The sequence below is a fragment of the Carcharodon carcharias genome, chromosome 18 (genome assembly GCF_017639515.1).
Source record: "Carcharodon carcharias isolate sCarCar2 chromosome 18, sCarCar2.pri, whole genome shotgun sequence".
Lineage (NCBI taxonomy): Eukaryota > Metazoa > Chordata > Chondrichthyes > Lamniformes > Lamnidae > Carcharodon > Carcharodon carcharias.
The window spans coordinates 34,172,713-34,195,235 of record NC_054484.1 but is presented as its reverse complement, the minus strand read 5'-3'; the positions used below and the strand labels follow the sequence as shown (position 1 = coordinate 34,195,235).

Genomic DNA, 22,523 nt, shown 5'->3' with positions numbered 1-22,523 from the left:
ATCTCATTGAATGGTGGAGCAGACTTGATGGGCCGAATGGCCTACTTCTGCTTCTATGTCTTATGGCCTTATGATGCCTGCATCCAGATCAGCCTCCCCTCTGGTGCTGCCTGCTGTTTACCTTGTGGCCTCTGTTGTTGGACAGCAGGAGCCCTCCTTCTTCACACCCTCTCCTCCTCCCGAGGTTGCAGAATTATCAGGTGAATGACACCCAAGGTTATTACAGTAATTACACTATGTAAAGAGGGCTGATATATTTATGAGAGTATGCTCGTCCATGGTTCTCATACATTGAACTATTGAGTTAGGGAGGCCCATTATTCGACTAATTGTACATAATGTGAACTCCACCCATCCAAAACGATCCTTCTCCCACTTCAATCATGATTACATTCAGAGAATGCATGTGACCTTTGAGACCTGTTCCTGCACCTTCTGCTCTCACACTTGCTCTCATCACTCTTGACCCACCTAAAATAACTTCTCATCTTCTGTCTGTGACCTTTGAACCTCCCCCCATTACCCTGGAACCTACCACCTTTTCCCTAGACATTCCATTTCCCCTCATTGTACCTGCACTTGAGACTGTCCAAATACTGACTCTGACCTTGAATGCCCCCATTATCCTCCTCAATGCTTTCATCGCTCCTGCGACCCACTCCATGATACCTTTTGATTACCTGACCCTGACACTGCACCTGTTCCCTTATCAAATCCAACTCTCCGCCACAACGACTCTAACTGTTCCCTCCAGAGAGTGACTGCCCTTAACATCAAGGCAGCATTTGATCAAATGTGGCACCAAGAAGCCTTAGCAAAACTAGAGTCAATGGGAATCCGGGGGTAAACTCTCTGCTGGTTGGAGTCATACCCAGCAAAAAGGAAGATGGTTGTGGTTGTTGAAGTTCAGTCATCATAGTTCGAGGACCTCACTGCAGGAGTTCCTCAGGGTAGTGTGCTAGGCCTAACCAGCTTCAGCTGCTTCATCAATAACCTTCCTTCCATCATAAGGTCAGAAGTGGGGATGTTTGCTGATGAATGCACAATGTTCAGCACCATTCACGACTTCTCAGAGACTGAGGGTGGAATCTTCCCAGATTTACCAGCCCACCACAATGGTAGCTTTTCACGCTGTATCGTCCCAATCTGGATCTGGACCATTCCTGTGCTGATGGTGAGGTCTGCGGTGCTCTACCAAGTGAGGATCCAGCAGTGCAGCATCCATGTTGTGAATGATGTGTCCTGTTTCACAGGCCATTGCCATGTGCTAATTATTCCTCCTTGCTTTCGCAGGTATATCTGCCAAATAGCTGATGGAATCCACAATTATGCATTCCTGGGAAACCCGCTGTTTCCAAGGCAGTTGGGCTCTCATTCGCCTACCATGTCATCATCTCGCTGCTTTATCACGCTGGGTGCCATACTAAAGTGCAGCCGTGCACACACTTCTGTGCTTCCAGCCCACGACTGCTGCAAAGAAGAAGTGGACCTGAAAGGCGAAAAGGATGCAGCCCCCAGGTTCAATGATGCATCCCATAAACGACTTTTGGATGCAGTGGAGGCTCACCTTGATGTCCTTCACCCCCACTCTGGCCACAGGATAAGCAGCAGCCTCACAAGTCCGCCTTGGGAGGCAGTGGTCAGCGCCAGTGCCCTGCAAAAGAGGACAGCCACTCAGTGCTGCAAGAGGATGAATGATCTCCATTCCACTAGGATAAGTCACTCTTTTCATCAACTCTCCACTCACAAACCCATCACACATCCACAGGACCCTCAATCACTGCCAGTTCAATGGACATCACCATTCACTCTCTCACACACACCTTCATTGTTCTCATTCCATCTATGGGGCCGCTCACCACCTACACACGTGCCAGGCTAGATGGTAAGTATGCCTGGCACATTTTCTGCTTGCACTCTCTCCATCTCTTTTATGTAGGACAAACTGGCACACACGAGAAGGAGATGTCGTTTACTGGTGGAGGAATGCCTGAAATCAAAGTCCTCACGGACTTTGAAAACGGAGCCATCCAGCTGGCTGGTGAGGATCTGGACCGTTCCTGTGCTGATGGTGAGGTCGGCAGTGCTCTACCAAGTGAGGATCCAGCAGTGCAGCATCCATCAGACAACCATGTTGTGAGTGGTGTGTCCTGTTTCACAGGCCATTGCCATGCGCTAATTATTCCTCCTTGCTTTCGCAGGTATGTCTGCCAAATAGCCGATGGAATCCACAACCCAGGGCCTCCAATGAAACCCCGAAGAAACCTCTGAAGAGGGATCTGAAGGCATCCTCATTGAAGTTCCATCACAGCACTCACCCACACCCTCCACTAGCACAGAGAGACAAACGTCGGTGGGACATAGCTTTAGAGTAGCCCCGGGATCACAAACTGGTGAGCACATCGCACTGTCTGATCCACAGCATGTGGTGGCAGGGACTTCCCCGGTGTCCGGCTGGAAGCCAGAAATTTGTTGAGTCCGAGTCAGATGACAAATCTCTGGACTCGGTCATGTCACAGTTGCTGCAGCTGCAAAGGCAAGCTCGGGAACATCAGGCAGGGCTGTCTGCTGCACTCAAAATGGAGAAGTCTGTCCACCTTCAGGTTGAGGTGATAGCGTCAGCATTGCAACACACCGAGGTGAACACTGGTAGGATGGCAGCCACCATGGAAACCTTGGTCCAAGATGTCGCACCAGCACTGCTGCACGGGCTGAAATTCATCACTGATGCCGTAGTTGGCCTCCAGCAGTGTGTACGTGAGAGGGGTGTGGGGCGGCTTGATCTCACTCCAATTACCCCTTCTTCACAAGGAGTCAGCCAGGGGCCCCTGGGCACCCACAGGGAGGAGAATCAGAAGGTGCCCACACAGGGGCCATCCAACCAGGTGATTCCGGGAGTGTGTGGCCCATCTGAATGCCCTCTTCCTGTGACCCCAGCAGCTCCAGCTCCAAAGCTCAAAGAGGTCCCAAAAGCAGGTTGGGGCCCTCCAGGTTTTGGCCCTCCAGAGCACGCCTGTCAAGGTCATCAGAGAAAGGGCAAAACAGTCAGCAGGCTTCCTCCACCTCCGCTGTGGATGTCCGGGGAGCACCAAGACGTAGTGGCAGGGTTAGGAAGTTTAAGAAGATGTAACTCTTTTGAGTGAAAACCAAATAAACTAAATTAACAAATCAGGGGACAAATTAAAATGCAGCCCCAAATCTCACTGAAGAAGATCAAATTCAGCTCGGAGCTTAAGGTTTCTGATTTCAGAGATTTGAAATGAGCAAACAAGCCTACTGCATCTGGCATTCCAGGCAATCTCCCATCCAAGTACTACCCAAGCCTGAATCTGCTTAGTTTCTGAGATCAGATGAGATTGGGCATTTTCAGACTTGCATGGCCATAGGCTAAATGAGACAAGATACTGCTGAGACTTGAACTTAGGGTCGCCAGTTTACTAAACAAGCTCTTTAATTAACAAAGCAACAGTGCCAATTTAGTCTAAAATTGGTTACCAGCCATAATTTTCCTTGAACTGAGTGGCTTCCTCTGGTTGGATTTGAACTGGTTGAGATTTGAGCCTGTGCTCCCAGAGCTTTAGCCTGGGTGTCTGGATTATTAGTCCAGTGATGTTACCACTAAGCCACTGTCCCCACCCGAAGAAGATGTAACTCTTTCGAGTACAAACATGTTTCCATCTGTTTCAGATGAAGTTACATTGTTTCATAGTTTGCCATTGTGAGATTTGAACTCTTGATCTTGGGGTTACAAGCCCAGTACCATAACCACTTGGCTATCATACCAGGACTCCCGAAGAAGATGTAACTCTTTCGAGTACAAACCCGTTTCCATCTGTTTCAGATGAAGTTACATTGTTTCATAGTTTGCCATGGTGAGATTTGAACTCTTGATAATCTTTTAAATGAAAACCAAATCAACAAAATTGGGATAAATCAGGCACAGCCCCTAATTCAGGTCAGCTGTAAAACCAAGAACAAAGTTTAAAGGAAACTTACAAACTTTAAATCAAAATGTGATTAAAGGGGTCAACAAAACACCCCAGTCCCCGCGGTGCCCACTGGGCACGGAAGGCCTCGAGAGTGCCAGCAGACACCGCATGCTCCCTCTCCAGGGACATCTGGCCGCGAACGTAGCCGCGGAAGAGGGATAAACAATCGGGCAGGACTCCCCCCTCGATCGCCCGCTGCCTGGACCTGTTAATGGCCAACTTGGCCAGGCCCAGGAGCAGGTTCACGAGGAGGTCCTCCTCCTTCCCGACCCCCTTCCGCACCGGGTGCCCATAGATCAGGAGCGTGGGGCTGAAGTGCAAACAAAACATCAATAAAAGGTTTTTCAAATAACTAAAAAGGGAGTGCAGCCTACCACACCCTATATATGCATGGTCCACGGACTCCACAAGACCGCAAAAAGGGCATGTGTCCTGAGAGTCCGTGAACCTATGCATTCTCCTATTATAGGGGACTGCTGCATGCAACACCCTCCAACCCAGGTCCCCGATAGAAAGGGGGAGGATACCTCCGTAGAGGGCCTCCCATCGGGGGCCTCCGCTGCCGAACGGCAACAAGGCACGCCAGGGCGTGTCCGGGCGGCGGACAAGGGCGAGAAAATGGAAGGTGTGCAGCAGCAGTCCGTACAAAAAGCTCCTCTTTGCCGTGCCAAAAGGCACAGAGGGCATGTCCCCGAGGCGGCTCATATTGTGGGGCACCAGCACCCGAGGGAGGGTTCGGGGCTTGGGGCCAATGTGGAATTCCGTCCGAACAGGGGAACGCTCAGACGGAAGACCACCGCGCACCTGGGCCACCTCAAGACCTAAAATTACATCGGGTCCGAGCACGACCGTTCTCAGGTCTTGGATGGCATCGGCTGCGACCTGGACACTCACAGACGCGCGACGCACCAACTCCTGCGGGAGCATCCAGCCTAGTCTTCCGCCACCCAGCACGTCCCCGATCCTAGTCACCCCTGCGGCCACAGCCCTCCTCTCCGCCAACCACTGAAAGGGACGGAGGGGCGGATTCCTGAGCAGCGGCTCTCTGACGATAGTCGCTACTCCTGACGGGGGAGAGCTGCATCGCGAGGTGACCATATTCCAAACTTTGATCAGGTCCTGGTAAAAGATGGGCAACGCCTGCAAGGAGCCACCGAGGCCCCTCTGTTCTATAAACAGGAGCTGCACGTCATAATTCAGGCCGTGCACCTGATGGAAGAAATACGTCGTCAGGGCACACCATCTAGGAGGAGGCTCGACGTAGAGTTATCGCTGCAGGGTCTGAAGGCGGAAAGTCGCCACCTGTGTGCGTAGGCACACTAGCGCCTGAAGCGAGAAAATATATACTCTCCTAATGTAGTTCAGTTCTAACCACTAAACTATAACACACTGACATTCATTTAACTGTGACATTTCTTGTAACTCTTTCGAGTACAAACACATTTCCATCTGTTTCAGATGAAGTTACATTGTTTCATAGTTTGCCATTGTGAGATTTGAACTCTTGATCTTGGGGTTACAAACCCAGTACCATAATCACTTGGCTATTTAGGCCAAGACCCTTTGTTTCTAGACTGTAACTCTTTCGAATACAAACCCGTTTCCATCCGTTTCAGATGAAGTTACATTGTTTCATAGTTTGCCATTGTGAGATTTGAACTCTTGATCTTGGGGTTACAAGCCCAGTACCATAACCACTTGGCTATCATACCAGAACTCCTGAAGAAGATGTAACTCTTTCGAGTACAAACCCGTTTCCATCTGTTTCAGATGAAGTTACATTGTTTCATAGTTTGCCATGGTGAGATTTGAACTCTTGATCTTGGGGTTACAAGGCCAGTACCATAACCACTTGGCTATCATACCAGAATTCCGAAGAAGATGTAACTCTTTCGAGTACAAACCCGTTTCCATCTGTTTCAGATGAAGTTACATAGTTTCATAGTTTGCCATTGTGAGATTTGAACTCTTGATCTTGGGGTTACAAACCCAGTACCATAACCACTTGGCTATTTAGGCCAAGCACCAAAGAAGATGTAACTCTTTCGAATACAAACCCGTTTCCATCTGTTTCAGATGAAGTTACATTGTTTCCCATTGTGAGATTTGAACTCTTGATACTCTTTTGAGTAAACCTGTTTCCATCTGTTTCAGATGAAGTTACATTGTTTCATAGTTTGCCATTGTGAGATTTGAACTTTTGATCTTGGGGTTACAAACCCAGTACCATAATCACTTGGCTATTTAGGCCAAGCTCCGAAGAAGATGTAGTTGTACAGCTTGGGCATTGGTGCTAATCACACACACATTATTGTCAATAAACTCACAAGAATGGTCTCCCTGCCTAAGGCCCCTTGTTCTGATGAGTAGTGTTCATGTCAGTCCAACATGAGAGCTTTCTACACAAGATAAAGGCATGTGACTCAGTCCATGGCCTCTTCCGTGTGCTTTGTGCAGCCTTCAGACCAAATAATGGTCCGGCCTCACATTCCCTGGCCATATTAGTGATGCCAGCACCTTGATGGTGCTTATCATTGTTGCTAGAATGTCGTGCACAGACATTAGAGTTCAGTCATCCTCTCTGTCTGCTGTCAGCACCTTTAAGGTGGAACTGGCCCCCATCTCTTCAGCATCTATGACCAGTGAAGCTGTGCTCCTGAAGGGGTCAGGTGCTGAAGGCGGACAAAGGATCAGATGTTTTTATAGTTTCATGGCTGCGTCTCTATGATATGACCCTAATCAAAGAGCGCAAGCGAGCTGCCCTCAGCCAGAGAGGAGTCAGACATTCTCAGAGGCTGTGTGAAGATCTATGGAGTGTCCTCACTACATTTCGTCATCGTCCTCCTGCAGTTGAGTGACGATTAGGGTCTCCACTGCATCTCTATAACAGGAGCATTATCACAGAGGGTATGTGCACTGCCATAAGTCAGACTGTAGCCAAATGTTCACAGATGCAATGTGAGGATCTTATGGTGTTTCCTCCCTGCATGTCATCATCACCCTCCACAAATCTAGCAGCTGTGAGGGCCTCCCAAGCATGCCTGCCTCGTCTGGCCAGTGTGAGGGCCTCATCGCTGTCATCGTCACCTTCGTGGACATCCTCACCTTCATCATTGTCAACATCCTCCTCATTGGAGGAGAATTCCAGCTTCTGCATCTCCTCCTCAGCCAGTTTGTCTCCCCGTTGCAGTGCCAGGTTGTAAAGGGTGCAGAAGGCAACAACGATGCATGACATACTCTGTGGACTATATTGCAGGGCTCCACCAGACTGGTCCAGACACTGGAACCTGATTTTCAACATCCTCATGTTTGCTCTACCAAGTTGCGAGTTGCAGCATGAGCTGGGATGATGACTTTGCAAGGGGCTGTGAGCGCCTCCACCAGTAAATTCTCCATGGCCCCCTTTAGAAGGAGATTGCACAACTTGCCCAGTCACCCAACTGTTCTGCACTCCACTAAAATGCTCATTAGTTTGCAGTCTGTGTCTGAGAGGTGAAAAACTCTGGAGCACTTGGTGGCACTTTGATGCCTCTGCATTGCTTGAGTGGGCAGGTAAACTAGAGGCCCAACTCCAATCATATCAGTGTGGCTGCAACTGAACTGTCTCAGCTGCAGAAGAATGGTCACTTTATACAAGGTTCCCCTAATGTGCAACTGCTTCCCTTGCCCGCCACCCTCATATGCATGACCTTCAACCGCAGGGCAATCTTTGCCCTCCCCCCATGTCCCCCACCCACAAAGCGCCTCAAAGTTGAAGTCCAACAGGCATCCCTTGTGAGTGCTCCGTAACGTTACTGTGCACTCACGTCCGAGTTCCCTTCAAAGTGCAACCTGCTAAGAGCACACCTTTTATATGCTGTTGTGAAACAGTTCGGTGGGCAATCATGCCGACACGGGCGGGTGATCCAGCGGTGGGGAGGGGGGCGGTTGGGGGGGGATGAGTCTGGCAAGCTAGCCTTGTAATGATATGCAGATATATTACAATGAGGTTCCTGACATCCAATGGTGGTAAACGCGGCCCGCCATCGATGGGCTGAACAGATGATCGCAAGCTGGTTTCACGATGTGGTGAAACGGAGTTTTGGCCTTTTCTCCATATTGTCCACTCACACCAACGAACACGCCCAACGCCAGTGGGCATGGATGATTCTGCCCTTAAGCAGTCCATGTCCAAATGCAGCAAAACCTGGACAAATTCAGGCTTGGGCTAACAAGTGGCGAGTAACATTTGCACCACCCAAGTGCCAAGCAATGACCATCTCCAATGAGAGAGAACCTAATCATTCCCCCTTGACAGTCAATGGCATTACCATCACTGAATCTCCCACTATCAACATCCTGGGGGTCACCATTGACCAGAAACTGAACTGGACTAGCCATATAAATACTGTGGCTACAAGAGCAAGTCAGAGGCTAGGAATCCTGTGGCGAGTAACTCACCCCCTGACTCCCCAAAGTCTGTCCACCATCTACAAGGCACAAGTTAGGAGTGTGATAGAATACTCTCTACTTGTCCGGATGAGTACATCTCCAACAACACTCAAGAGGCTTGACCCTATCCAGAAAAAAGCACCCCGTTTGATTGGCACCCCATTCACTGCTTCCTCCACTGACACATAGTAGTAGCAGCACTATGTACCATCTACAAGATACACTGCAGGAACTCACCAAGCCCCCCCAAGACAGCAACATCCAAATCCATGTCCACTACCATCAAGAAGCACAAGGGCAGCAGCTACATGGGAACACCACCAGCTGGAAGTCCCCCTCCAAGCCACTCACCATCCTGATTTTGAACTATAACGCCGTTCCTTCACTAACGCTGGGTCAAAATCCTGGAACTCCCTCTCTAGCAGTGGTTCAAGAAGGCAGCTCACCACCACCTTTTCAAGGGCAATTAGGGATGGGCAATAAATGCTGGCCTAGCTAGCAATGCCATATCCCATGAGCGAATTAAAAAAAACACAGCACTCTCAATTTGACCCACAGGACCCCAACATTGACAGCACCAATCCCACCCTTTAGGTCCATCCTTCATCTTACCATCCCTGCCTGAACTCTCCAACCCTCACCCACTTCACAGGACTACCACACCCAGAACACTAGGCCCCTCCCTCCTCTATACCACCCTGCACCTGAACACCACTCTCTGTCCTCCCTCCCTTCCCTCCTCCACACCTCCCTGCCCCCAAACACCTCCCTTTATGCACACCCACATTGTGCCATAGAGTTCAATATGGACACCCTCTTACCTTAGACACAACTGCAAAACCTGACTAGTGCACGCCACCTTTAAATGATGGTGAACCAGGCACCACAAGATTCTTGTGCGCCGCTAACTTTACCCCAAGGATAGGACTTTATTAAAACCTGCTTTACCCTAATGAGTATTCATGGCATGTAAATATATTAGAAGCAGGAGCCCACCATAGGCTGGCATAAGGACTACGTACCCAAAACACATTGCTGATTTTATTTCTACAACTCAACCGACCATCGGCAAATCAAAATTTCACATCCAGCCTTATTAAATCACCCCACATGCCACATTTCCTGCTCCTGTAGGCTCCATAAAATTACACCGCCCTCTCTGTTTTTGGCAAAGGTCATGAAGACATTTATAGCCCTAGCCAAAGAAAGCTTGTGATGGTTAGAGGTAACACCAGAAATACTATAAAGAAGCAGAAAATGATAAATGCTACTTGGGTCCAAATATGCAGCTCCATCAATTCCACGTTTCTTTCTTGCTGTGATCTGTTTATACAAAGAAAACCATCAATGAAATATATGAAAAGGAGGAGGAAAATATATACAGTGGAAGGGCTGAGACCACTGTGCAATCTTTCAATTACTCCTTGTTGCTAAAGTAAACAACGGTGTTCCATTTTGTATTTATATTTTGTTTCCCTTTTTAAAATTTTATAGTCCTCCTTGCTTTCATGGTCAAGCGCTGTCTCCCGCTTCCAAGGCAAACATAACTTTGTAGCTAGTTCTTTGAGTGAAACACCCTTGCAGTTTTTTCCTTCTCTGTCAGAGAGTATATACTCAACACCAGCCCCGGTGACTGAATTGGGAAGTTGCTCTATAGCACTAACTAGCACTACAGCACTCTGTAGACATAAGCAACTTATAAGCAACAACCGCCATTATCTAGCAGTTCTGGGTAAATTGGAGTTTATGTAGAAAGCAGCTTAGGAGAGCGGCAAATAAGGTATTGGAAAAATGGAGTCTAGTGACGACAAGGGCATGCTAACAGTTTCAGTAGCTTTGGGGTTAGGTATCGTTAGACACTGAACATAGTCCTGTTGTGCTACTGCAAAACTATATAAAAGGAATAATATATGGCAGTCAAAAGCGAAATACTGCAGATTCAGAAAAGTTGAAATAAAAACGCAGATGATTGCACAATGTTCAGCACCATTCGTGACTCTTCAGGTACTGAAGTAGTCCATGGCCAAATGCAGCAAGACCTGGACAATATCCAGGCTTGGACTGGCAAGTAGCAAGTAACATTTGCACCACACAAGCGCCAGGCAATGACCATCTCCAACAAGAGAGAATCTTAACTGTCACCCCTTGTCATTCAATGGCATTACCATCGCAGAGTCTCCCATTATCAACATCCTGGGGGTTACCCTTAACCAGAAACTGAACTGGACTAGCCACATAAAAACTATGGCTACAAGAGTAGATCAGAGGCTGGGGAACCTGTGCTAAGTAATTCACCTCCTGCCTCCCCAAAATCTGTCCACATCTAAAAGGCACAAGTCAGGAATGTGATGGAATACTCTCCACTTGCCTGGATGAGTGAAGCTCTAACAACATTCAAGAAACTTGACACCGTCCAGGAAAAGCAACCCCCATCCACAAATATTCACTCCCTCCACCACTGATGCTCCCTCCCTAACAGCACTGTGGGGTGTTCCTAGGACACATGGACTGCAGAGGTTCAAGAAGGCAACTCACCACCATCTTCTTAAAGGCAATTAGGGATAGGCACTAAATGCTGACATAGCCAGTGATGCCCACATCCCATGAATCATAAGAAAAAACACAAAATGCTGGAAATACTCAGTATGTCACATGCTATCTGTGGAGAGAGAAACTGAGTTAATTTTTCAATACAACCAAAAGGTCATGAAAACTCCATTGGCCCGAAAAGTTATCTTTTCTCTCCACCGATGCTGTTTAACTTGCTGCATCTTTGCAGCATTTTCTGTTTTATATGCATGTCAATTTGTCTGCACAGCAACTGTCAGTGAGGAATATAGAAATAAATGGAAGTATAGCAAATTATTCTGTTTTTAAGCTGTCAGCTATCTCATATATAAAAAGAATTAGAGGCTGATTTAAAAATGTATTTAAAGCAGTTTAGTCTTAAGTGCTGGAAAAGGCAGGAGAAAAGAGAAAATTGATGTACAACATCAAAGAGAAAAAGATTCAATGCTTTGGTCACATCATTAGAGCAGATGGTAGACTGAGACAATTATTGGAAGGAACTATCAATGGGAAATGTAGGAGAGGGAATCAGTGGAGAAGATGGATGATGGGATATAAGGGATTGGATGCAATTGACTTATGTGGAATGTGTAAAGGGACAGATAAAGATGGAGATCCATGGCAGCAAACCTTCTGGGAAGAAGCTGACACCAACGAATTAACAAACCTTTAATATTTTTTAAGACTATTTAATAGCAAAGAATCATCTACAGTCATTTGTGGGATCATAGGTTGGAATGGATTCTGTTTCTTTAAACTTTTTTAATTCTTGTTTTTTTTTTTTACAGAAATTAGCACAACTGAAAAGCCATGGGTAATTTCAAAGGACATGCACTCCCTGGAAGCTTTTTCCTCCTATTTGGCCTGTGGTGGTCAGTGAAATATCCTATGCGGTACCTCTGCAGAAAGAATAAGAGTGTTTGTTACTTAGTATCAATCTCAGGGCATCGGCGATTAGACATCATTGAGGGAATTGTGAAAGCCAGCTTTGCACTGATAGGTGAGTCAAAAAAGCCTAATTATGCTGGTTTCACATTTATCCATTTCTATCTAAGCCCAAGACTTATAGTGGGTTATCTTTTCCTTTTGTTTTGAAAGTTGATGTAAGCCGCACATTCCTCATGGGTAGTGGTGTATTACCAGTTCTCGCAGAAGCCAATGATGTTCATGTACATTATGCACATGCCTTTTAATAACCCACTTTGGAGCATGCTTTAGGAAAAGGACATATGCACAACCAAAGCGGAAAAACAAAATGATATGGAATATGAGGAATGACTAAGGACTTTGCATTGAGTTACATAGAATAGTCAGCACAGCAACAGACTTTTTGGTCCAAATGCCAGCTTTTATGCTCAACATTAGCCTTGTCCCAAGCTTCCTCATGGGGCCTCAATTATTTACAATCTATGTAAATAGCTTGGATGAAGGGACAGAGTGAATTGCAGCCACATTGGTGATGGTACAAAAATTGGTGGGTGAGTAAGTTGTGAGGAGTTACAAAGAGTCTGCAAAGGAATATAGATAGGTTAAGTGAGTGGCCAAAAGTTTGCAGATAGAGCATAATGTAGGAAAGTACAAAGTTATCTACTTTGATAAGAAGAATAGAAAAGCAGAATATTATTTAAATGGAGAAAGACTACAGAAAGTTGCGCTACAGAGAGATTGCACATGAATCACAAAAAGTCAATCAAAGTACAGCAAATAATTACTAAAGCAAATGGAATGTTGGCCTTTATTGCAAGGGGAGATAGAGTATAAAAGTAGGGAAATCTTGCTACCACTGTTCAGGTCATTTGTGAGATCAAGCCTAGAATACTGCACACTGTCTTGAGCTCTTTATTGAAGGAGGATATACTTGCAGTGGAGGCTGTTCAAGGAAAATTCACTAGGTTGATTCCTGGGATGTCATGCTTTCAGCAGTGTTTGAGGCTAGTAGTGCACTTGATGGGATATGGCATTTGAAGATGTATTCGCTGTCTTGACCACTCTTGCAAGGTCATTGAACTTTCTGTGGCACTGCATTCAGATCTTTAGGGGGTTTGACTCCTGGTATTTACTATTACAACAATCTGGCCCCATTACCTTTAAAAAGTGTGCCTGGATGGCCCCCTGGGACCTTGCTGATAGAGCACATCTCTCCTCCTCTGCACCTCCTCCACCAAGGCATTTGGTGCATTGTTGGAAAATCTTTTCTATGGTATTCCATTTGTGTCCTTCCCAGATCAGAATGTTCTAAATTGACTCCCAATACCTACTGCAGCCAAAGCTGAGCTCCCTTTCAAGATATGCAGATTGGCTTTAAGTACAGCAGGTTTAACTGGTGCTAGAACTTCACTATTTTAGGCCTCTGCAATAGCATGCAGCCACTGAAAAGTGTGGTTGCTGCTGACTGCACTCTACAATGATGGCATTGAACAAGCAGCACAAGCTTTGCATCTTACCTGCATTGGAAGCAACAGACTTGGGCTAATCGCACAACGCAATCCCTTTGCCCGTTTTCAGGGAATATCAAATTTCCAGGCCACTGTGGCTTTCCAACAATTTCTGTTTTGATCTGTTTGAGGAACTCCATCTTGTATATTTAATGTAATTTGCTCATTGAAATTAGAAGTAAGATTTATTTTTAACATAGCCATCCATGCAATTGCAGGAAGCTAATCTTTCTTAGCTTCTGACGTTCACCGTTTGCCATAATGGAGTCTCTTGATTATAGCAATTTAAGTTGTCACTTATTGCTGATGACCTAAATTGGATACAGCATATTCTTTCTTTGAATCAGAGCAGGGCAGTTGGCAATATGACCATAAAGTGACTTAAAGGTAAGAGATGACGGAAATAATCACGCGGATGAAAAGGTGAGCATTTATTACTGGAGATCTGAAATAAAAGAAAAGGCTGGAAATGCACAATATGTTGGTCATTTTTTGTATGATTCTCCTCAGGAGCTTCTAGCGAAAATTAACCAACCTTTTTTTTTCAAAAGTGGAGGTGATCATCTAGCATTGTCTGTTTTCACTTGAGATGAATGCGATATCTTGCTTGCATTGGTTCAGTTCATGCATCAGATGTTACAGCTCAACACGTTCTTTGCATTCGTTGCTCCCAATGCAGTTTCCTCTACATTGGAGAGACCAAACGCAGACTGGGTGACCGCTTTGCAGAACACCTTCGGTCTATCCGCAAGCATGACCCAGACCTCCCTGTCACTTGCCATTTCAACACTCCACCCTGCTCTCATGCCAACATGTCTGTCCTTGGCTTGCTGCATTGTTCCAGTCAAGCTCAACGTAAACTGGAGGAACAGCACCTCATCTTCTGTCTAGGCACTTTACAGCCTTCTGGACTGAATATTGAGTTCAACAATTTTAGATCATGAACTCTCCCCTCCATCCCCACCCCCTTTCCGATCCCCCTTTTTTTCCCCCAATAATTTATATAGATTTTTCTTTTCCCACCTATTTCCATTATTTTTAAATGTATTTCCATCCATTATTTTATCCCAACCTTTTAGCCTATTTCGATTCCTTCCCTTCACCCCACCCCCACTAGGGCTATCTGTACCTTGCTTGTCCTGCTTTCTACCCTTAATTAGCACATTCCTTAGATAATATCACCACCTTCAACGCCTCTTTTTCCTTTTGTCTGTGACATCTTTTGGTTGTCTCCACCTATCACTGGCCCTCTATCCAGCTCTACCTGTCCCACCACCCTTAAATCAGCTTATATTTCACCTCTTTTCTATTTTTACTTAGTTCTGTTGAAGGGTCATTCAGACTCGAAACATTAACTGTGTTCCTCTCTGCAGATGCTGCCAGACCTGCTGAGTTTTTCCAGGTATTTTTATTTTTGTTTCATATTCTTTGTTTGTCTATGTTACTGTATGGCCAGAGATGTAGAGTGGACATTTATAAAAGTCCTAAACAATTACATATATATCACACCACATATAATAACAGCTGCCTCAAATTTAGGATGCCAGTTGCTTCAAAGTTGCATTGCAAAGACAGAAATTGAGCCTACTGTTGTCCAGCATTGACCCTGCTGTTAAATTAGATAATTTTAAATACCACTTGATATTGCTGCATTATTGAAGCACAACTCCCATGTAACAGTGTAGAATTTCACTGGGCTGGGTGGGGTTGTAAACTTGAGAAGCAGTTTTTAAAAAGCAGCAGTTATTGAAAAAGAGGGAGAGCAGCAAGTAAGTAGTGAAGTTTTTACTGAAGTACGGTGAATGGTAGCTTGTGTTTATACATGTTTCACTAAAAATCTCCTACGATCTTATAAGAATAATTTCAATTGGCAGAACAGACTCAGAAAAGGAAGCAATCCACTCCAATGAGGCAAAAAAGATGAAAAACCTCAATGAGTAAGATTCCCTGATGAAATTTAATAAATGAGGGAAGGATCACCAGGTATACATGGGCAGAAAGCTTAAAAGTGGCAGTTGAAAGTTCAGGCACATGCAGACACTGAATTTAGTTCTTAAAGTATGTGCAGCAACAACCAGTATGACTCTGCAGTCTACAAACATACATTTTAGAACAGTAAAGACATTTCTTCCTTATTACAGGGATCATTGGGGCATGTGGCAAATTCATTGGAATCTGTGACAGCCTCCCTACTTCAGAAGCGACCCAGGACCTGCCCGTGTCTCCTCTTCTCCGGAAGAACTACATCTCTGGAGGCAGATGTTAGGGTTAGGTTAGACAGACTGCTGTGTTCTGGCTTTCTGATAATTGGTACTGGGATGCAGCTTGCTGTCTCTTGGTACTTTCATCAGTGGACATAAGTGGGTCAAGTAGAATGGTGACTGCTGGGGTAGAGCTCAGCAACAGCTGTTTCTGAGGACAAACAAAGTTGCAAGGAATCTAAGATATTCTCTCAAAGCTGCAAGTGTGTGGTAAATGGGAAACAAAACCAAGGTGTCCAGTTGGATATTTAATACAGCTGCCAGCTGGCAATTCCCAGAATCAAGGTATTGTGACATGAGGCTTATCTGAGTCCCATCTGCCTTTTGCACATAACAGCAACCAACCACTTCTTGTAATACACGTGCAACTAGAAGAAACAAGGAGAACAGGTTAAAGAAAGGGTCATGAGGACTCGAAACGTCAACTTTATTCTTCTCCGATGCTGCCAGACCTGCTGAGTTTTTCCAGGTAATTCTGTTTTTGTTTTAGATTAAAAAGAGTTGCACAAGTGCGGCATGAAGAAGGAGCAGATTATCTAGTCATAAATGATTGTTGTCATAAAAGCTGACATGTGTTTATTTCATGCCTATTTTTTCATGGAACCTGCAGAAGTAAATTTTCATCTTTAAAATCTGGTACAAGATCTGGTGGAGTTGATCATTAGAGTGAAAATTGGGCTGGTTCTAAACAGGCAGAAAATGGGCTCTGCTGGATTATTGCCCAGACAGTGAAGATGAAAATGTATCCATAATATCGTGCTAGCTGCAGCTACTTAATTAGGTAGCTAGTTTAAACTGGTTTTCAGAAGCTTGAATCAGTTGTTTTTCAGGGAGCATAAAAAGAGACCTTCCCTCAACGCTGCTTTGTCTGCAGTGGAGTGTTGCTTTGGGTGCATAGAGTACAGAGTGGGAGTTTGGTGAGTGAGGAAGTTCGGTGAGCAAGATGCTCCTTTTTCCACCTTTCTTCAGCCTCCATTAGCTGGCTCTTACTTTAATACAGGGGAAGAGGCTGACTGGTGAGTAACTGAAATTCCTTCACTCAGAGGTTAGTGAAGCTGTGGAATTCTCTACCACAGAAGGCTATGGAGGTCAAGTCACTGAATATATTAAAGAAAGAAATAGATAGATTTCTGGAACACTCAAGGCTTCAAGGGGCATGGGGCGAGACCGGGAGTATGGCATTGAGATAGAGGATCAGCCATGATCATATTGAATGGTGGAGCAGGCTTGAAGGGCTGAATGATCTACTCCTGCTCCTATTTTCTATGTTTCTATGTTACATACTTAATCTAACAGTAACAAATAGTTTTTTAAAGTTACTATATGGCAGGTCAGCTCAGCCTAGTCGAATGTATGCCCTGTGGTATGTGGGATGTCGTGGACATGCCATGTGTCCTAGACGAACACATCTGCAGAAGCTTGAGCTCCGGGTTTCGGAACTTGAATGGCAGCTGGAGTCACTGTGGTGCATCCACAAAGCTGAGAACTATATGGATAGCACGTTTAGGGAGGTGGTCACACCATAGGTTAGGAACATACAGGCAGAGGGGGAATGGGTGACTGCCAGACAATCTAAGAGACCCAGGCAGATGGTGCAGGAGTGCACTGAGGTGATCTCGCTCAGTAATTGGTTTTCCGTTTTGTATACTGGTTAAGGTGATGGTTCCTCAGGGGAGTGCAGACAGCCAAGCCCATGGCACCAAGGGAAACTCAGCTGCACAGGAGGGGAGGAAGAAGTATGGAAAACAACAGTGATAGGGGATTCAATAGTCAGGGGATCAGGCAGGCATCTCTGACTACCTGACCCACGGGACTCTCCCATACCCTTGGACATCCCATAAATTTCCCACTACACCCCCACTTTGAGACTCTACCCACCTGCATGAGACTGCCTCCCAGCAAGCCTGACCCAACCCAAGGTCCTACAACTTCGCCCCCATCACCTCTCGAGGCCTGACACCCTTCCTGAAGCTTGACTGCCTCCAATCCCCCCGAAGTCTGACCCCTGCACCTCTGATGCCACCCCCAACCTTCGATAAATGACCTGACCTCTGATTTTCACCCCCAACCTCCGATCGCCCCCAACTCCCAAATCTTATCCACTTACCTTAGGCACTTACCTTCAAAGACCTTTAAACTTACCTGGTGTATGGCAGCTAGTGCCATAAAAAAGGAGGCATGGTCTCTTTCTCTTCAACTTTCCTGGACTTCAATGCTGGGCCTCAAGAACATGCTGCACTGCCTGGATCTTGCCCAGCCTGAGTTGGAAGGTTGGGCAAGATAGGATCGAAGAAAATTTGACGTCAGTAATTGGGCATGGAGTGGCAATTGGACACTGATTGCCATTATGAGGAAGTACAGGCCCTAATTCTTTGACCAAGCTTTTGGTCCTCTGATCTAATGTCTCATTGAGTGGTTCAGTGGATGCATTGGTTGTAATCTTCCAAAATTCCATAGATTCTGGAAAGGTTGGAAAACTGCAAATGTAACCCTCTATTCAAAAGAGGAGGGAGGCAGAAAGCAGGAAACTGTAGGCCAATTAGCATAACATCTGTTATTGGGAAAATGCTGGAATCCATTACTAAGGAGGCAGCTGCACGTCACTTAGAAAATCATAATACAATCAGGCAGAGTCAACATGATTTTATGAAAGGTAAATCATGTTTTACAAATTCATTATGGGTTCTTTGAGGATGTGACAGGCAGTGTGCATAAAGGGGAGCCAGTAGATGTAGTGTATTTGGATTTCCATAAGGCTTTTGATAAGGTGCCGCATAAAAGGTCACTGCACAAGATAAGAGCTCACAGTGGTGGGGGTAATATATGAGCATGGATAGAGGATTGGCTAACTAACAGAAAACAGTGAGTTGGGATAAATGGAACATTTTCAGGTTGGCAAACTGTAACTAGTGGAGTGTCACAGAGATCATTTCTGGGGCCTCACTCATTTGCAACCTATATCAATGACTTGGATGAAGGAACCAACTGTATAGTAGATAAATTTCAAAGCACCCTTTAATCTTAGGAAACACTTCTAGCGGTGACCATTGTGCAGGACTGGGATGTTTGTGTGCTGATTTGGCGCAGACAGAGGTAGGCAAAAGTAAATCAGTCACTAACTGAGTGTGGAAGAAAATAGGAGGTCATGTGGCTGAGCCAGGAAGCTGAGTAGTGGCTTCAAACTTAATTGTGTTTCTTCTCTTGTCTGCCTTATCCTAGGCTGGTGACTGCCTAGGATAAGGCAACTAGACCAAAAGTGGGAGTAGGCCAGAGGGGGGTGGGCATAGTGGAAGTGGGGCAGATTACTGTGTGTGGGGGCTTGGAGGGGGTTCAGTGGCTGATTACTGTGTGTAGAGGGTATTTGAGTAATGGCATGGTGACAAAGAAAGAGAATTAAAAAGCTGAGAACATTTCATTAATTATATTTGTTTGGAATTATGATTGGTTTCCAGCCATATAATCATATGCCAGTCAATATCCAGGTAGAGATGCTAATTAGCTAGCCCTAGATCCCCCAAATCTATACTATCTTGGAATTTTATAGTGTTATGACCACAGCCGGTGTTAATTGCTGCGCAAGCCAAATCCCAGAGGGAAACTTGGTTTACGGGCCACAACCTGTGTTTTTTGTATCCTAATAACAAGAAGGCGGCGTACCAATCTCAGCAGTAAGAGCTCCAGTAACATTTCTGTTTTTTTTTTAAAAGTAAAAGTTTTATTAACAAAAACAAAAAGGAAACTTAAGCACACAAGATTACAGTTATACCATTAAGGTTACAAAACATTCCCCCAAGACTCTCGACTTAGTCAAACTCACAAGTAAACACTTTCTAGGCAACATTCCCTTATAGATTTTTGAATATGAAATCCAGTAATATCACACAAGGCAAACTGCTGTAGCTTCAAGATAGGTGTACCACATGACCTTTACCCTCTTCCACTCTGCTATGGAATCCACTTCAGAATAAATCTGTATGTTGCAGCCCAGGACTTCTCAACAGTTCCAACAGCTCCAGCTATCTCCAGCTTAATGGCTCGATAGCTATCCAGCTCAATAGCTAAAGACCAGTCATCGACAGTGACTCTAATATACCTTTTTCTCCTTTGATCTCAGCCCCATTGTTCTCACACACCCCTTTGAATCTCAAACCTTTCCAAATATAAGGTCTTTCATGTTTCCATCTTGTTTTTACTTTTGGGTCAATAAAAATATAGGGAAAAATTTTCCTCCGTTGGAGGGGAAGTGCAGGAGCGGGCGCGGGCAGGCACGCCTCCGATCGGCACCCCCAATCGGGGGCGCGCAAAAGAGCACACTGATCTCTCTGAGGCTAAGTGCTGCCTCAGGGAGATCGGCTCTAAATTTAAAAGAATTTTAAATTTTAAAATTTTAAATTTTAAAAATTAAAAGAAACGATATCAAAATTTCCCTGACATGTCCCCTCACTGTCACATGAGTTGGGACATGTCCATCACTTTTACTTAAACCTTTATTAAATATTTAAAAACCCTTATGAAACCTCATCCCACCCATGGATAAGGGGTTTCATGCTTTTTCTTTAGCCCGCCAGGGCTCCTGGCCTGCCCACCAACCCTAAGGTTGGACGGGCAGGTCCATTAATGATGTTAAGTACTTTTTAAATGACCTCAGTAGCTTGTTGATAGGTCGGTGAAAAGGAATAAACATAGGGAATACACAATTAATATTCCCTTTAATGCACAAGCACGAACAACCTTTCAGGGACCGTGTAGTGCAATGAGTCAGCCTGATACAGCAAAGAGAAATTTTAAGGGAACATTGATAAGAATATGAAAATTTTGGTCTGTAGGTTCATGGAAATTTGGGCAGAATTTCACCTCGGCCAGACGGCACAATTTGGATGCCCTTTACTTTTTAATTGGTTTGTGGGATGTGGACATCACTAGCTAGGCCAGCATTGATTGCCCATACCTAATTGCCCTTGTTCAGAGGGCATTTTTAAAAGTCAACCACATTTCAGTGGGACTGGAGTCACATGTAGGCCAGACCAGGTGAGGACAGCAGATCTCCTTCCCCAAAGAACATGAATGAACCAGATGGATTTTTATGACAATCGACAATGTTTTCATAGTCATCATTAGACTTTTAATTCCAGATATTTATTGAATTCAAATTCCACCATCTGTTATGGTGGGATTCAAACCCCAATCCCCAGAACATCAGCCTGGGTCTCTGGATTACCAGTCCAGTGATAATACCACTACTCCACCACGTCCCCCTACGAGATTGCACCCTTGGAGGAAAGTCTGTGTAACCTAACAATTTATAGAACTGTTTCTGTTAGAGAATAGAAGATAGAATTTAAAACACTATAAATACATTTTCATCAGAGTTGCCTGGCTATTCTGCATAAGACTGAGAGGCTGGTACTGCACTCTGGATGCAGTAGTGCAAGGGATGACTACTCTTTGGGTGCTTGCCCTGCATTTATCTGACCTCATGGGCTCAGTGCATTTATACAATATTGTGCGCTTTCAACGTGTAGAGATTGAATTTCAGCCAAGCTTCTGAGGATTCATTGGTCTGGTCGTTATGAAGGAGTATGACCTGGGGAAGTAAAACAAAAAATGGGGGCAGTAAGCATTTAGTTATGTAATTTTGTTCAATATAGTGTATCAAGGTGTACAATATAGTGTACATCCAATAATTATCAAAGGGCTGTGATGTGTTCAGTGTTTGAAGAAGAATGCTAATTAACTATGAGACTGGAATGTCCTTTTAATCTATTTTTGTTGTTGCAGGCATGATAGCTGAGCAGTTTGTTCCTGATGGGCCCCATATGAAGCTGTATGACTATGAGGAAAAGCATTGGGACCACCTGATGAATTGGCAGCATGCAACTATGTATCTCTTCTATGGTATCTCAGGGATTGTGGACATTATAGTCCATATAACACCTGCAGTGCCATTAGCCCTGGACAGGCTCATGCTTGCCATTGCCGTTTTCATTGAAGGTTTGCTAATTCATTCTTAAAGTAACAAAGAATCTTGACATAACTGTATGTTGTTTATAACTACTGAGATTTGACTACAAAGGGGCATGTATCTCAAAGTTCTTCAGTGGTATCACAGCCACCCAAGATGCTCATTCAATGTGGTACTTTGTCAAAAAATGTCTGCCAAGTATTTTCAGAGAAACCACGGGGATAATTTTCTCCCTGTTGAGGGGGGTTGTGCAGGATTAGGCACAGAACCGATTGGCGCCCCTGATTGGCTGAGTGCCGCCATTTAACATGGGCAGGCCAATTAAGGCCCGCCCAGCGTGACGCACACCAGGAAGTGCTGAGTGCTCCCTGTGCGGGTACGGGGCTGTTGCCTGAGTAGGGAGCGCACTCTTTTGTGCATGCTTGTGAAAGAGCGCAGAAATCTCCCTGAGGCACAGAGATGCCTCAGGGATATTAGTCCTAAGTTTAAACAGTCTAATAAAGTGTAAAAAATTTTATGACATGTCCCCTCATGTGAAACTGTCACATGAGCTGGGACATGTGCATTAATTTTAATAAAAATTTTTCTGAAAATTTTAAATCATTCATGAAATCTCATCCCACCCATGGATGAGGTTCCATGAAAAATGTAAAGGCCGGCAGGGTCTTCACCTTAAGGTTGGACGGGCAGCTTTCTCAATAGGCTTACTTAGTTCATTAATGGCCTTAACAGGCCTTTGATGGTTTGACTGCGCGCCTACCGAGCTGAAAATCTAAGTGATGCGCGGTGACGTCGAGACACACCCGACAACACCCTGTGTCATTTTACGCCTCGGTGAGTGGGCCCCGCCCCCGCTTGCCGAGCCGAAGATTCAGCC

General features: G+C 45.2%; 1 protein-coding gene across 10 annotated transcripts in view; it reads left to right on the top strand.

Annotated features, from left to right (window-relative positions):
- The window catches only part of tmem45a (transmembrane protein 45a), a 114,944-nt gene that overhangs the window by 58,561 nt on the left and 33,860 nt on the right, over positions 1 to 22,523 (top strand). For all 10 annotated transcript variants that reach the window (XM_041211336.1, XM_041211335.1, XM_041211337.1 and 7 more), the window contains 2 exons: positions 11,777 to 11,988; positions 21,463 to 21,675. In XM_041211336.1, the coding sequence (XP_041067270.1) occupies positions 11,799 to 11,988; positions 21,463 to 21,675 (403 nt within the window). In that variant the 5' untranslated portion in view covers positions 11,777 to 11,798. The remainder of the gene's footprint in view (positions 1 to 11,776; positions 11,989 to 21,462; positions 21,676 to 22,523) is intronic.